A 14,519-nucleotide genomic window follows, 5' to 3' on the forward strand; every position below is an offset into this window, starting at 1 on the left:
TATTCGTCCAGCAGCAGTTGTAAACTGAAACGACAATAACCCTGAGCAGGAGTGCCAGTCAGTATTACAAATAAAAATGGCCTTACATATAAAACTCAAATTTGAAAATGAAAGAATGCTGTTTGATCTTTCTATAAAACATTAGAAACGGGGATACCTTACGAGCTGATCCACAACAGAAATACTCAAAACTGTGCAGACTTTGACATGGTGCTCTCTCAAATTTAAATCTCCCAGTAAACATGTCTTAACCAATCATGTAGTCCGCTACTTTCACCACACCTCTCTTGGGGCGGAACAATGCCATTAAATGGATTTTCAAGAATATATGGTCCTGATTGCAGTATATGCTGTATTATAGATGTATGTTATGTTATATTTCTAATGAGATATTAGTGCGTACAAAAACGTTAACTTAATGAAACTACAATTTATCGTTTGTGCAGAAACTACAGCCTCAAACCTGCTTTATTGTAGCGATTCAAACTGACTCGTATGCCTCATCAAGAACGTTCGCAAAACTTTTGAACTTAAGCAAAAGGCTGAAATAGCAAATGTATGATAGTTTACGTTATATTTGAAGAAAATCTACTGCGCTGACTGTAAAGATTAAACCTATCGACACTGACGATGTGGACGCTGACATTCCAACCCGGAAGTACATAATATGAATGCGGCATATGAAAGACGCGCGAAGGTATGATAGTGCTGCTTATGAATCTTACAGGTCATTTTACAGCTTAAAATAGGTACACGTATGGCCAAAATGGCATATTTAGCTCACGTCATAGAAGATGACATTGAAGGCTAATTGTTTTTTGCTTGTTTTAGCTTGGATGTATAGAAAGTCCTCAAAGAACCCTGCCAGCAACAGCTTGCTAACGGTACTTTTCAGCAAAAGAAGAGTTTCAAGGATTCTATGATTTTCTGCCGTATACTACAATTTGTCACCCAGTAACCAGGTAGTCTGTTAGACAAATATCTAAAATATGACATGTGTATGATTTGTAGTGCTGCACTTTTGCCTAGACCCATAAAAACAAAATATGAAACACAATACTCTCCGCCTCTGGCGTACTCACCAAAACCAAACCATATACATGTTTTTCAAGTAGTTGTACAACATCATTTAGCAAAACTTAGGAGGGCAGTTTGATTTAGAGTATTAAATAATATACACTTAGTCATCACTGTACAGACAGAGTTCGTGTCTAGAAAGTTATGTTGAAGGATGCGAGCAAGAAATCCCTGCTCCAGTTACAGGTTGAATATTTGGTTGTATTTCTCTGTAATACGAATACGCTTACACGGGTCTGGAGAACATAACCTGCTGTTAGGATGTACTGATACATTCAGGTGCTTTATCAACATGTTATCGTGTAGCAGTGTTCTCATTTTAGTGTCACCCTCCTCCAAGATGATGTATTTGAAGTCGGCAGGTGAACCTACACCTGAACCTGAATTGCAGGGTCCAGACATAGCGGCTTTTAAAATGAATTTGAAACCAGCTTTGACTGAGTCCCCTTATGTGTTTGGACATTTTCTTGTGTTCCATACGGGGGATACGACTGTATCTTTGCGTGTTTTGGTCAAACTCTGTGTATGTGCTCGCATATTTGTATCCATAACGCGTCAACTGGGAGCTAAGAGCAGCATTTTTAGGCCACGAGATTTTATTAGTGAGAAATGTTTATGTACATTTGTTTTGTGTATATTATATCCACATATCCCCTCTCTCTCATAGCTGCAGCGCTTATTTTTTTTTAATGAGGTCACCAGGGGAGTATTCCAAGTACATGGTTTAGTGACTAACCTGGATAAGTTAGAGTAAATAGTAAACCTCCTAATAGAAGAGCCCTATGGCTTTTTTTGCTAGGAGAATGAAGCTGTAGGGCTCTTCTATTAGGAGGTGTACTACTTACGCTGAGTTAACTTATCAGGGTTAGTCACTAAACCACGTACATGGAATACCCCTCAGAGATACTGTTAAGCTGGTTAAAGTTTTGGTTAATTTTCCCCATTCAGCACATGCACAGAACAGGTAATCAAACATTTATTCAGTCATCTCCAGCTATTATCCTATTTTACAGCAAGTCTTTATAATGTGCAGTTTAGTAATAAAGTGATCAAACCTTTTTAAACTAGAAGTATGTTTTGTTTAGCAACTGTTCTCAGTCCATGTTTGCATGTTCAAAACAAAACTACATATGAGCTTCTTTTTTTTTTTTCTACAAAGAGACTGTCACTCACTATCAACAGTATCTTTCTGTCCTTTCACATTTAACACAAAAACTACAGTGGCACGAAAACTGACTGTACTACAGTTTTGGTTGAATATGTGGTTCTTTTTGTATTTTCCCTCTATTCGTTTTGAGGACACAGGAGACAGAGTAAAACAGTGGTGAACCAAGACTTTTTGACAGAATGCAGGAAGACGGGAGTCGCAATGCCTCTTATACGGTGCTGTGTGAGGACTATGTCCACGTGGTGGAGTTCAGCCCATTTGACTGTGGCTCACCTGCTTCATTACTAGCCTATGGAGGAAATCAATATGTAGTTGTGGGCACCTGTCGCTTCAAGGTGAGTCCAACATTGCACAAGCACAGCTAATTCAGGATATGTTTTCAGAAGTTTTTGTATAGACGAGTTGGGTTAAGTAACATTCTGTCTGTCTGTTTGTCTCTCTGTCTCTCTTTCTTTCTTTGTTTTGTGTGTATGTGTCTCTGTACACACACACATACACGCGCACATGCAGGAGGAGGACATGGAGGTTGAAGGGGTGGAATTTAACACCCTACGTGTTTTCCTTCATGGGGTCCCTGTCGATGCTTTGGCCTGGAGTCCTGAATCCCGATTGGACAAACTTCCCCAGCTGATCAGGTATACACTCTCATAGGCTCCTCAACTGCAGAGTCATCACAACCTCTAATATCCTTGTTGGTCTGACAGTATTGTTAAGGACTGCCCGTTGTTCTGATACCCCGTAGAACAGCTAGTTCCACTAACCTTGAAATGAGCAGTAAATATATAGAATCACAAGCAGATGGATACTGCTGGAAGTGGACAGTCCTCTGTTTAAACTGGTGGCCTCTCTCTCCACTGCTGTTAGATGAGAGAGTATTTAAGAGCAGATAACCTTTCAGCCAAAGTTGTGGCTTACCCATGTGAAAGTGACATTCACATTAGACACTTTCAGTGTGACCCTTTAAGCTCAAACTCATTATTTCCTTGTGGAGTTACAGATTCTCCGCAGAGTATGGGTTGTTGGAAATGGAACTTAACACTGTAGAGTTACATACTGAGCAATTTAATAAAAGAGGGCATTTGACTTTCCTTTATTATTATCCTGGCTCAAAAAGGAGGCAATAAGGAGTAAATGAAATGAAGAGAAAGGCAAAGAAGTGTGGTTTTCTGTTACAGTGCAATGTAAAGTACAGCACTGTTTAAATCAGATTCTTAGAACAATTAGCATTAAATACATAGCTGGTTTAAGTGAAGAAGATGCAGTTCATTTGTGCTAATCTTAATCTGCTGTTAAGACAGTTCTGTGCTGTCTGTGTGTGTGTGCCCATTCAAACACTGGTGTGTGTGTGTGTGTGTGTGTGTGTTTTGTGACATCATGCCAAATCCATCTAGCCTTTCTGTTACAAATGTGTAAAGCATTTGTGTTTTTCTTGTTCTTGGTGTGTTGTCATAGGTGAGTGAGTGTAAGAGTTGGAATAATGGCTGGCACTCTTGTCTACTGAGAATGAGGAGAGGGTTGATTCAGAGTTCAAACAGAGAAACGTCCAAATGGCATGAGAAAGCTGTTTTTTTCTCCCTTTGCAATTGTGTGCTTCCTGGCAGTATGTCTACTCTGATAGATGTCCACTTCTCTACCACATGCATATAAATGCTCCATTTCATCATACACACACACATACACACAAAAACCTTGTTTTCATGTGTTCTGTGTATTTCCTGTTTCTTTGCTGCTCCACCTCCAGATTTTGTACTGCGGCCGCTGACAGGAAGCTCAGGCTATTGACCTCTGATCTCCAGGACAAACACGAAATGAAGGTGAGGATTTTATAGGTCATCAGTCTGTCAGTCACTTTGTGAGGTCTTAGACCTTGTGCATATACATGTGTTGGCATCTTGTATTGGTGTAAGTATGCTGTACTGAAACCAAAAACCACGGCTCTGTAGTCCTTGGTTCAGTTCACCATGTGTGTGTAGTCAACTGCAGATATTTTTCACCTCAGCTTTTGTAAATGAAAGTTTTTTTTGTGTGTCAGATGTGGTGCCAAATTGCAGGGAATTCATATTCCTAGTTATAGGAGAACATCCTGCACTGTTGGTGCTGTTGATCATTAAGAATAATGCTAATCCCATTTTGACGGTGGCACACAATATCCTTTTCAATTCGTGAAAAAATATGCACAGTGCTTGTCATTAGGTGCATGTATGTTGTGACTGCGCAGCCTATTATGATGGCTTTAATGACAGTGTTGACTCACGCCATGATATTGATTCAACTGTAGCCCGAAAACCAGGGTACAAACTGAACTGTGAATGGGATGAACTGTTACAACTGTTGCATTTTGTTTGTGTGTGTGTGTGTGTGTGTGCGTGTGTGTGTGTGTGTGTTTGTTTGATTATTTCATATGTTGTCCAGGCAATGGAAGGACATACGAGTTACATCAATGACTTAGTGTTTGAGCCCACAGAAGGAAAGCAGATAGCTTCTGTCAGTGATGACCACACTTGCAGGTTAGTCAAAATCTTGTCTTTGTCTTTGTGTGTGCGTGTTTGCATGTGTGTGTGCATGCACGTGCGTGCGTGTGTCTGTGTGTGTTCCATGTTCTTCACTATACTCTGTTCTCTGTTAATGGTGCAGAAAGTCCTGACTGTGTTTTCCACAGTGAAAGGCAACGCTTAAGCACAACACACCCGCTCGCATAAGCGCCACTGCTTGCCTCTCTGTTTTTCTAAGTAATTGGTTAAATGTGGAAATCCAATTAGTGGCCAAACACCCCCCACCTCCACCCCTTTGTGGCAGCTGTTAATGAGCTTCTCGGGCGGCTACCCTCCAATCTGCCTCTGAGGTAAGTGCGGTTTCCCGGCAGCCCTGGCGGTAACCGTGGAAACCTCTCCTGGAGACGAGGGACTTCCCTTTTTTACGTCAGAGAGATGTAACTGACCCACCTGGAGGTTACACTGCTATGAGCTGCCAATGCAGAACACACACACACACACACACACGTGCATAAACACACACACACTGAGACTCACACTGCAGTCTGTTCAATGCCTCTAATGGTTTCAAGCTGCATAGTGAGGAGAAGTTAAGGGGAAGGGGTTTGGGTTTTGTTCATTTTTTTTCTCTGTGAGTGCACTCTGTGTGTGTGTTTTCTCTCTCTCCAGGATGCATAATGTCACTCATTATCTCATTTATTGTACTGTGTTCCCTGTAGTGTATGCATGCATTTATACTGATGTATGAGGCTGTTCTCTGCTGTTTGTGGTTTACTCACTGATGCCTGATGCATGAGTCGATAAGGGAATTGTTTGCCCGTGTGTTTGCTCACGGGTGTGCAGATCAAGGCTTTTTTTTTTTTTTTTTGTGAAGACAGCGTGCATATGAGAGGGTTGCGCATTGGTATGAAGGTACGTGTAAGACATTTGTGTGAGTGCATGTGTTTGACTTTGAGAAAGAGAGAGGCCAGAGCAGGGAGCTGTGCTTTGCTACAGGAAACATCCCCTCCGAGCTTTCTGCCTCCCTCCCACACTCAGCCAGAGAAAACAGAGCAGCGCTCCATCTGCAGAAAGATTTAAATTCTGTCACGTTGAGAAAATATGGCCCGCCGGAGGAGTATAGAGGAGAAGCAAGAGGAAGACGAGTGTAACGGTAGAGAGAATGCAATTTGTGCGTTGCTGCTTCAGCGTGCAGGTGGTGTATGAGAAGCTTTGTACTGTACTGGCTTTTCAACCCAGTCTGTCCAGTTTGAAAACAGTCAAATGATGTGCATATTGAAATATCTATGTATGTGTGAGACATAGTGAGTATTTATGTTGTGAATGAGATCCCTCTTAACTTGTCCCTGCGCCACCTACAGATGAGAAATGGGAGTGCAGGTCAGTTGAGGGAACATTGAGGTGAGCAGGTTCATTATGAGAGAGAGGGTCACACACATTTCCCTGTGAGTTACTGATGGGACCTCCTCATTGGCAAACCCCCACTGTGACTGTAATACCTTGTAAATTGCATTTCTCCAGAGTGACCAGGTGAATTTGAGGCCTACTGTGTAAGTTCTTTAAACACATGCTTAGACTTATCTCAGGCATGATCAGTTTATCTGAACGTTTACTTTTAGTCCTGTTAGATTTCTGCAGCAGCTCTTGCAGGTGCATGTCTCTCTCACTCTCTCTCTGTGTGGAGGTTAGCACTATAGAGGTTTTGCACTTTTATACAGTAGGTCTGACTGTGTGCGTGTGTGTGTGTGTGTGTGAGAGAGAGACAGATAGAGGCTGTGCACTTTGATACAGTAGATCTGACTGAATGCTTCTTGGGTGGTATAGATAACTTTAACTTTGTAGTAGTGATTCAGGTAGGCTAAGACAGTGTGATGGTTTTTCCTTCTGATTCCTACTCTCTCACCCACTCTCACTGGCATCAGTAGGCAGCATTGGGTAAATCTCATCTCAGTACTTTCCGCTTCTGTGGAGATAAATTTAGGAAAAAAAAACAAAAACAGGGCAGAGCTGCTTGGCTCAGCCATTTGTTTTCTCTCTCTTTGGCCACTTCAAACTCTCTCCTCTCTTTCAAGTGATGTTAGGTGACCACTGTGTGTTTCTACTCTCTGCGTTACGTGTGATGGTCAGAGCTTAACTGTTTTGCAATACCGCACGATTGTCGGTCCACCTCTTATTTTTCTGTCCCTGACTGTCCTCCAGTCTCACTCTGTCCCTGACTGTCCTCCAGTCTCACTCTGTCCCTGACTGTCCTCCAGTCTCACTCTGTCCCTGACTGTCCTCCAGTCTCACTCTGGTGTTCTTAAGCCTAGTTGAGGCTGTGCTGTTGTGGTTAGAGATGGTCTTCTCTCACCCTCTGGAGTGCATGTCAGTTGAGGCTCTGGTGATTCAGAAGTTTGCGTGCGATTGAATTTGGCTTGGCAAGAACAGGGGTTTTAACTGCATTTGTGTGGTGTGGTTTGAAAATGGGTCTTGCACTTCTCTGTGAAAGAGAGAGAGCAAGAGAGAGAGAGAAAACAAGCCAACCAGGGCCTTCATCTGGGCTCTTGCGAGTGGAGCAGATCCTCTCTGACAAGAGACAGACTTTTATAAAAAAAAAAAACGGTGGGAGGGTTTGAGGGGCTTCAACAGGTATAATCTTCTCTCCCATCTTACCTCATCAGTCAACATGTCTTTCTCTCTCTCTCTCTCTCTCGTCCCAGGAACCATAGCCGCACTACCATGTCTTTCGTGGAACTTGGGTTTGTCTGAGCTCAAAGCTGTCTGATGCTGCCAAATGAAGATCTTTTTATTTGGGAAAGAGCTGCTCTTCTCCATCCAAGTGATTTATGACAACCACACACATGCCGTTTCCAGCTGTGTATGTGGATGCCTGCTACCGCAGGTCTGTCTGCTGGCCTTCCTGCACAGGCCAGATTAGCAGAAAGCACCCCCCCCCCCCCCCCCCCCCCCCCCCCACCCCAAGAACCTGCTCATGACCCACGCAGGGCTCCTTGACGTCAGCAGAGGATACAGCCGGTGGGGATTTAGGGGCCAAGGGAGCGTTACATGTTCCCCATGCAGAACAACACTGACTCCATACTAATGATGGAGTGGAGTACTGTCTGCACCAGTTACTAGCTCCTGATGTGGAGGCACCAGAAGTGCTACTGGAAAACTTTCTCTTTCTGAGTCTATGATTACCTCACCCTGCAGTAGTTCTTGATCCCTGCATATTTTTTAGCCCAGATGAGTGTGTCTCATTTTTTTCCCCTTAAAATCCTATCTGTATATTTTTAGCTCATACGAGTGTTTTTAATGTTCTTGGTGAGTGTATGTGCGTGCGTGCGTACATGTTGATGTATTTTTAGTTGATATGAGTATTTTGACCACTCCAGTGTATTTTTAGCTGGGGAGAGTGTCGGTAATGCTTTGTTCTGACAGGTTGTTAAGCAGTGTGTGGGTATGGTAGGTGGGGGGTGTCTCTGCTTCTGAGGCTGTGCCCACCCCTGTGCACGTCAGCTTCTACTCCACATGGGCCTAATGAAGCATTGTTTTGGCTCAGATTCCAGGGGCCCTTCCGTCGGCTCTCTCTCTCTCTCTCTCTCTCTCTCTCTCTCCCTCTCTCTCTCTCTTTCTCTCTCTCTCTCTCTCTCTCTCTCTCTCCATCTTCCTGAAATCACCCGACTGCCTTGACTCCCAGACTTCCTGTCTGTGATTTGTGCAGGAGGGGCAGCTGAGGACAAATGGTGATGTAATCTCTGTTCTGTTGTGCCCTCGTATTCCAATTATCCCCACTCAGGCCCAGCTCCTGACCTCTGACCCCTCAGTGCCTGTGCCATGAGCAGTTGTACTCATTGGTAAATAATGTTATGGAAGGAACTCAGGCCCATAGTATGAACCAAGATTTAAGAAGACTTTTTTTTGTAAATACATTAAAACAGTTTCCTTTTGCAAAACAGTTACAGCCTAATCAGTAAACATACATGTCTGAAGAGGAAAGATGAATAAAGGATAAATGGCTTGTTAATCTAAGAGTCATATTCTAACTGTAAATAAAGCCCTCCCTCTGGACTTAACCATTTTCTCTCTCTCTCTCTCTTTCTTTCTCATGATGCAGGCTTTGGGATCTTGAGGGAAATGAGACCGCTGTGTTCAGACTCAGCTCGCCTGGCATGAGTCTATGCTGGCACCCTGAAGAAGTCTTTAAGGTGCGTATAAAACACAAGATTATTCCTCCATCTGTTGAGTTATGCAGTAAGATTCCCCAGTGTGTACTGGTCTGGAGGCCAGTTTATTAGATACACCCATCCTGTTACCAGGTTGGATCCCCATTTGCTTCACAACAGTCTCAGCTCTTCAGGATCTGGATTCAGTCTGTACACAGACTGTACTGTTGACAACAGTTAAAACGGGTTTGTTTACTTGTCCAGTTTACACCAAATCTTGACTCTGTCATCCGCGTGGTGAAATAGGAACAGAGATTAATCAGATGAGACAATGTTTATCCACTCCTCAGTGTTTCAGTGTTAGTGATCATGTTCCTACTTAAGCCTCTTCTTGTTTTTAGCTGAAAAGAATAGAACCTGGTGACAGGTATAGTCCACTGTAAAATATGTTGAGTGTTGAATTTGATGTTGAGATGTATGTATATGTAGAAAACAGTGTATGAGAGTACCTTTCCATAATAACAATAACAATAGTTTTATTTTTTACATTTGTAACACCTTCTGTACATAAAATGCAGCTATTTTCCAACAAAATGGATATATGGTAGATTTTTAATGTCATAAATGTTAGAGTAAGTTGGATAAGTACAATAGTTTTGTGAATGAATTTGTTAGGTTGAATGAGTCTGTATGGTTTCGTAAGTGTGACACTCTCTCTCTCTCTCTCCCTCTCTCTCTCTCTCTCTCTACCTGTCCCTCTGTCCTCTTTTTCAGCTGATGGTTGCAGAGAAAAAGGGAACAGTTCGTTTTTATGACCTGGTTACCCAGCAGGCCATTTTGTCACTGGACTGTGGGCAGACACCACTCCTGTCTGCAGACTGGTGTCTGAGTAACACTGTCAAAGTTGGCGCCGTGACAGGCACTGACTGGGTGATCTGGGACATCACCCGCTCCAGGTTGGCACGCAGAAACAGAGAGCCTCAGTCTATGTTCCCAGAACTGTGTAATAGCAGTTATCTTATGTGTTCAGGTTTAGCAGTGTTCAGATTTGAGACTGAATATCTGAATACTTCTCTTTGTGCAGTTATCCTCAGGAAAGGAGACCTGCCCATGTGGATAAAGCACGACTTTTTAGGTAAAATCAAAACAAACAAGAGCAGGATGTATGGGAACATTCCATCATGTTGATTTGTCCTTGTGATAGTTATGGCATTTATTTATTTGGTAATGATATATATATATATTTTTTTTTTTGCTTTCAGATGGTCTCGAGCAAATGAGAATCTCTTCTCCACCATGGGATGTCCAGGAAAAATCAACAGTCAGTTATTGGTGCATCACCTTGGTCACCCACAGGTTAGTGGAGTGAAGTGTATTAGTGGATGAGAATGTATATGCATGTGTGTAGTTGTGAGAAGCTGGCATATTCTAACTGGATCTCATGGTATATGATGATGTCGTTACAGCCCATAATGATTGGCTCTGCCACTGTTGGGGCGGGTCTAAGCTGGCACAGAACCCTCCCCCTGTGCGTGATTGGAGGAGACCGAAAGCTTTCTTTCTGGCTAACTGAGATGTGAGCAGCGTCCAAAATTTTGATAGCTTTTGTTGCCTGGCAAATATTTCTATTTTTTTGTAGTTCTTCTCTAAATAAAGGATTATTTTTCATGCTCTCTCAGTATTCTGTGGTCATGCACATGATGGATTTCTAAATGTTTTCTCTGATCAGGCACTCAGATCAAAGTGCAGGCTGACAGGAATGAGAACAGGCTTCTCTGAAGTGTTGTTTTTTTCAGAGAAATCTTGTGTCAGTGCAGTGGTGCTCTGCCAAAGCGGCGCAGGGTGAGCTATAGGTCACACAGTTACAAGAGTGCCAGCTCACTGTCTCTCACACGATGCTTACACACACACACACACACACACACACACGCAACTTTGTACACAACATAGACAGGATCCACTTCCACCTGCAGACGCTGAGGCCTTGAGAGAAAAGAATGGCTGTACATGAGTTCAGGGATCAGCCCCGATCTCCAGTTTTCAGTTCAGGTCAAACCAGAAGAAACCTGTCGGATTGTCAGCACGGGCCTGCCAACGAGCGAGAAACCCAATCCTTCTCAGGGAAACCAAGGTGAAGAGGCTGGACAGATGACAGGATAAAAAGGAAAGAGATAATTAATGGGGGTATGAAACGTGTGCCCCGCCCTGTTTTCATTTTGTTCTCTTCTCTACCCTGCGGTGCATTTGAGCAACTTTTGTTTAATGGTCTTATTTGACAGACATGGCCTCAGTGGGCCAAACATAAGTCTGTACCAAAGGTCAGTGGTGGGAAGTGTTACAAAATGACCTTTGTCCAGTGGGAGATTTATATGGGAACACAGCCCACTGACACACTGTTCACCTTCCAACAGTCTATCTCAGCTAAGGCCTAGTGGACGGGCCAACAGACACACTCCTCAGAGCGTTATTTCGGAACAGGAGTGTGTGGAGTGGTATAACAGTGGGTCGTATTGTGCTCTGCCACTCTTCGTGTTGGGCCGTTACAGTGTGCTTAATTGTGCTGGGGAGTGTTAGCTGGGACTGAGGAGTGAGAAGGACACAACCGTTTTGGAGAGGGGAGACCACCGCTCTTTCAATTATGTTAGACAGCTCTGTATGTTTCTTGGACCACGTGAGCTAAACCCCTGTCCACAATCACAACACGCTAACCACTCGGCTACCCGGCTTGCTTTATTTGAACAAGTCCACTGTGGTCTGCCGAAAAACTTCTGTGTGTGTGCTGAATGCAGGCTGCGCTGGAACTGATACGTAGGCTCTCTCTCTCATATACACGCACACACACACACACACATACACACAAGCTATAATAGCCTCATTTTCAAGAGAATAGCAATTTCAAAATGCATGGAGACTTTCTCAGAAATGTGAGTCATCAGTATTTGGGTCCTCCATCAGACTTCATCTAAAATTCAAGCTTGCCACCTAGTGGCCAGTAACATGTCAGCCACCTGTGAGACCCGTTCAAACATATCCCTGAGTCGGCAGTAGATTATATTGTCCTGAAGCCTGTCATTCACTGTTGTTTCCCATTCTGTTTAATGAGAAGCGATCTGCTGATGATATGCGGAGCAGCTGAGGGTCAGTCATCACAAGTACTAACAAACCTTCAGGCATCATCAAAGAGACCGCAGCTAGGGCTTAATCCCTCACTCTCCTTCAAAGGATGAGTTGCTTTTCTACTCAAAGGCAGCAGCACTCAGTAAAGAACAAAAGAAAGCAGGTTGGTTAACCATGAATAAGAAGGAGTCGGCTTTGCTGTTTTTGTCTTGAGGGCTTTCAGATGTGAGGTCAGGCCCTCTGAGAGAGTAAGGACCAGAGATTTGTTGGGTGTGGTTTGACTTCATGAAACAAAAACACAGTAATTGGTCCAGAGCTACTTGTTAAAAGCAAGTAGTGGAAGAAGTGAGTCAATTGAGAACAGGCTTTCCTTTCTTGATTTAAAGACACGGTGCACCCTGCAGCCTTTGTGGCAGGCGAGCAGAAGCCAAGATAACAACTTCCATGATATGAGCAAAAAAACAGTCATGTTCCGATTAATATCCTGAACTAGAGAGGCACAAATGTGTGGCCCCAAAATGATCACTGGAGCCTTTTGCGGCTAACCCATTACCATGGAAACGTGTATTTATTTGAAACTCTGCGGGTTTTGAATTCAAGCAGTGTTTTTTTTTTTCCCTATTGGGATTTGACAGTTAAAGAACGCTGTGTGTGTAGTATGAGATATGAGACGATTAAGCCTTGGAGCTTTGGTTAAATGGATGTTAGGTGCACCTCCATCCTCCTACCCATATATCAGACCAATTTCCTGCCTGCAATAGAGCTTTTTACATTCGTGTGTGAGCTCACGTGAGAAGACGGAAGTGGTGTGATTTAAACCTGCCTTGTCGGTCCAGGGAAGTCCTATCCCACATAAAGACCTGCTGCTATTGCTCCCTCTCTATCTTTCTCTCTCACACACTGTCTCGAGCTAGCATGTTTTATGTGAGCTGTTGGAGGGCAACGTGTTTGTATTGGGTTCGCTGAAACTCGCTGAATCACAAGGTATGAGCTAGCTTAATCTTTCATGAATGGAAGAGCCCTGCTGTGTGCCAGACTCCCCCACAAGCACAACCGCAGGTCGTTCATCATAGGAAAAGCCTCAGTGACCGTGCAAGGTCCTGTTGACCTGGTTCTGTTGCACCAGAGAAGGAAGCCAAAGGAGGAAATTCGATACTTAAATCATTCATAATTAGCCTCTTCCCTTTACCCCGTATAACACTCTACAACGTACAGCTCCAAAACTTTCCAAATGGAAACAGTTGGTCCCAAATGAAAGGCACATGGCTTTAATTGTAATGATTCCACCCTTTTTCCTCTAACGCACATGCACAACACATCTTCTTACTCTCTTATAATGTCTAAATGTAAATCATATGGTGGACAAAATGTCTGCAGAATTAGGAGAGAGATTTATTCTTTTGGACACATTTACTTCTGCACACATGCCATTAAATTCACACAAAACACATACTCTTGGGCACACACCCACACACACCCACACACACACACATCTGATTTCTCACATATCTTGTCTGTCTTACGCTTGTTACTTTAACAAAGTTTGTTCAGCTGAGTCTCAGGCAGTGTAACAACCAGAAAAGTGAAGTCTCTGAGATGTAGCCCTAGCCCAGCCTTTCAAGAGCACTATGCAGTGTCCTCAGTTCCTCTCTCATCTTGGCCAGAGCATTCTGGATCTTTCCAGGCTCATCCAACAGCTCCACACTGCAGGTGAATGGGTCATATCGAATTGAGAAGGGCCTCTTGATAGTTGCTGAGTATTGCCTGAAAAAAAAATGCAATTATTTCAGTTGAAGACTAATTTTGAGATTCACATTTTCATGCTTAAGCAGGTTAGGATGACTTTTTTTTTTTTAAGATAGTTTGACTTAAAGCAGTCATGAGAAATAACTAAAAACAAAGTGGGAATAAAAGCTGATTGGCTTCCTAATCTCACAGGTACCAGTGAAAAATGCCTGTTGTTATATTCAAATTGCCTGTTGTTATATTCTACAAAACCGCAAATGAGCAAATAAAACATAAAAAAAGAATCTTACATTCAAGTATGGCTAGTGGAATGAGATATAAAACATGGAATTCTTTAAAATAGTCTTGCCCTGCAAACACAAAGGCATCCTCACCTCATCTTGGTTTTGGCATCTTCAAAACTCTCTGACACAAAGTATACAGGCTGATATGTCTGGTCCTGATACGACTGAGCAGCAGCCTCTGCGGGGTCAAAGGGTTTGTACTCAGGTTCGTTTGACAGGGCGTACTGGAAGAGTGGAAATACAATAATATAAGTCAAGTTAAAAAAAAAACCAAAACACACGAAACATCACAGCTTCAAGCAAAAGCAAAGCATAACATAGAATGAGGTAAGACTTAAGTATGACCAACACATAATGCTAAGAGCTCTTATAGAGTGGGCTTTTAATCTTAGAGTGTAGCTCCACCCAGGCTGAGTTTGGTAACATCGTGTTTGAATGGACCACAGATGTACTGCACATTACCTATATTTTGACTCACCTGGAGTTCTCC

The 14,519-nt window shown here is 43.0% G+C and overlaps 2 protein-coding genes across 2 annotated transcripts in view; one reads left to right on the forward strand and one right to left on the reverse strand.

The window, feature by feature from the left end:
• The first annotated feature begins 683 nt into the window (after positions 1 to 683).
• Positions 684 to 10,490, forward strand: nup37 (nucleoporin 37). Its single transcript, XM_030787181.1, has 10 exons — positions 684 to 697; positions 2,383 to 2,580; positions 2,756 to 2,880; positions 3,987 to 4,059; positions 4,658 to 4,752; positions 8,834 to 8,924; positions 9,657 to 9,838; positions 9,967 to 10,017; positions 10,145 to 10,238; positions 10,349 to 10,490. Exons 2-10 carry the CDS (start codon positions 2,425 to 2,427, stop codon positions 10,460 to 10,462), a joined length of 981 nt encoding a protein of 326 aa, XP_030643041.1. The 5' UTR covers positions 684 to 697; positions 2,383 to 2,424; the 3' UTR covers positions 10,463 to 10,490.
• Positions 10,491 to 13,603: 3,113 nt separating this feature from the next.
• th2 (tyrosine hydroxylase 2) overlaps positions 13,604 to 14,519 on the reverse strand; it is a 5,135-nt gene continuing 4,219 nt past the window's right edge. The window contains exons 10-12 of the mRNA XM_030769535.1: positions 14,508 to 14,519; positions 14,120 to 14,253; positions 13,604 to 13,763 (exon numbers count right to left, since the gene is read on the reverse strand). The exon at positions 14,508 to 14,519 is cut by the window's right edge and continues 84 nt beyond it. Of these exons, the coding sequence (XP_030625395.1) occupies positions 13,604 to 13,763; positions 14,120 to 14,253; positions 14,508 to 14,519 (306 nt within the window). The remainder of the gene's footprint in view (positions 13,764 to 14,119; positions 14,254 to 14,507) is intronic.

This window comes from Chanos chanos, chromosome 1 (assembly GCF_902362185.1).
Source record: "Chanos chanos chromosome 1, fChaCha1.1, whole genome shotgun sequence".
NCBI classification, from domain to species: Eukaryota; Metazoa; Chordata; class Actinopteri; order Gonorynchiformes; family Chanidae; genus Chanos; species Chanos chanos.

Coding starts and splice junctions, on each gene's coding strand:
- nup37 (XM_030787181.1), top strand. CDS start 2,425: ATGCAGGAAGACGGGAGTCGCAATGCCTCTTATACGGTGCTGTGTGAG. Junction 4,060..4,657: donor AGGACAAACACGAAATGAAG/GTGAGGATTTTA, acceptor TATGTTGTCCAG/GCAATGGAAGGACATACGAG. Junction 10,239..10,348: donor ATCACCTTGGTCACCCACAG/GTTAGTGGAGTG, acceptor ATGTCGTTACAG/CCCATAATGATTGGCTCTGC.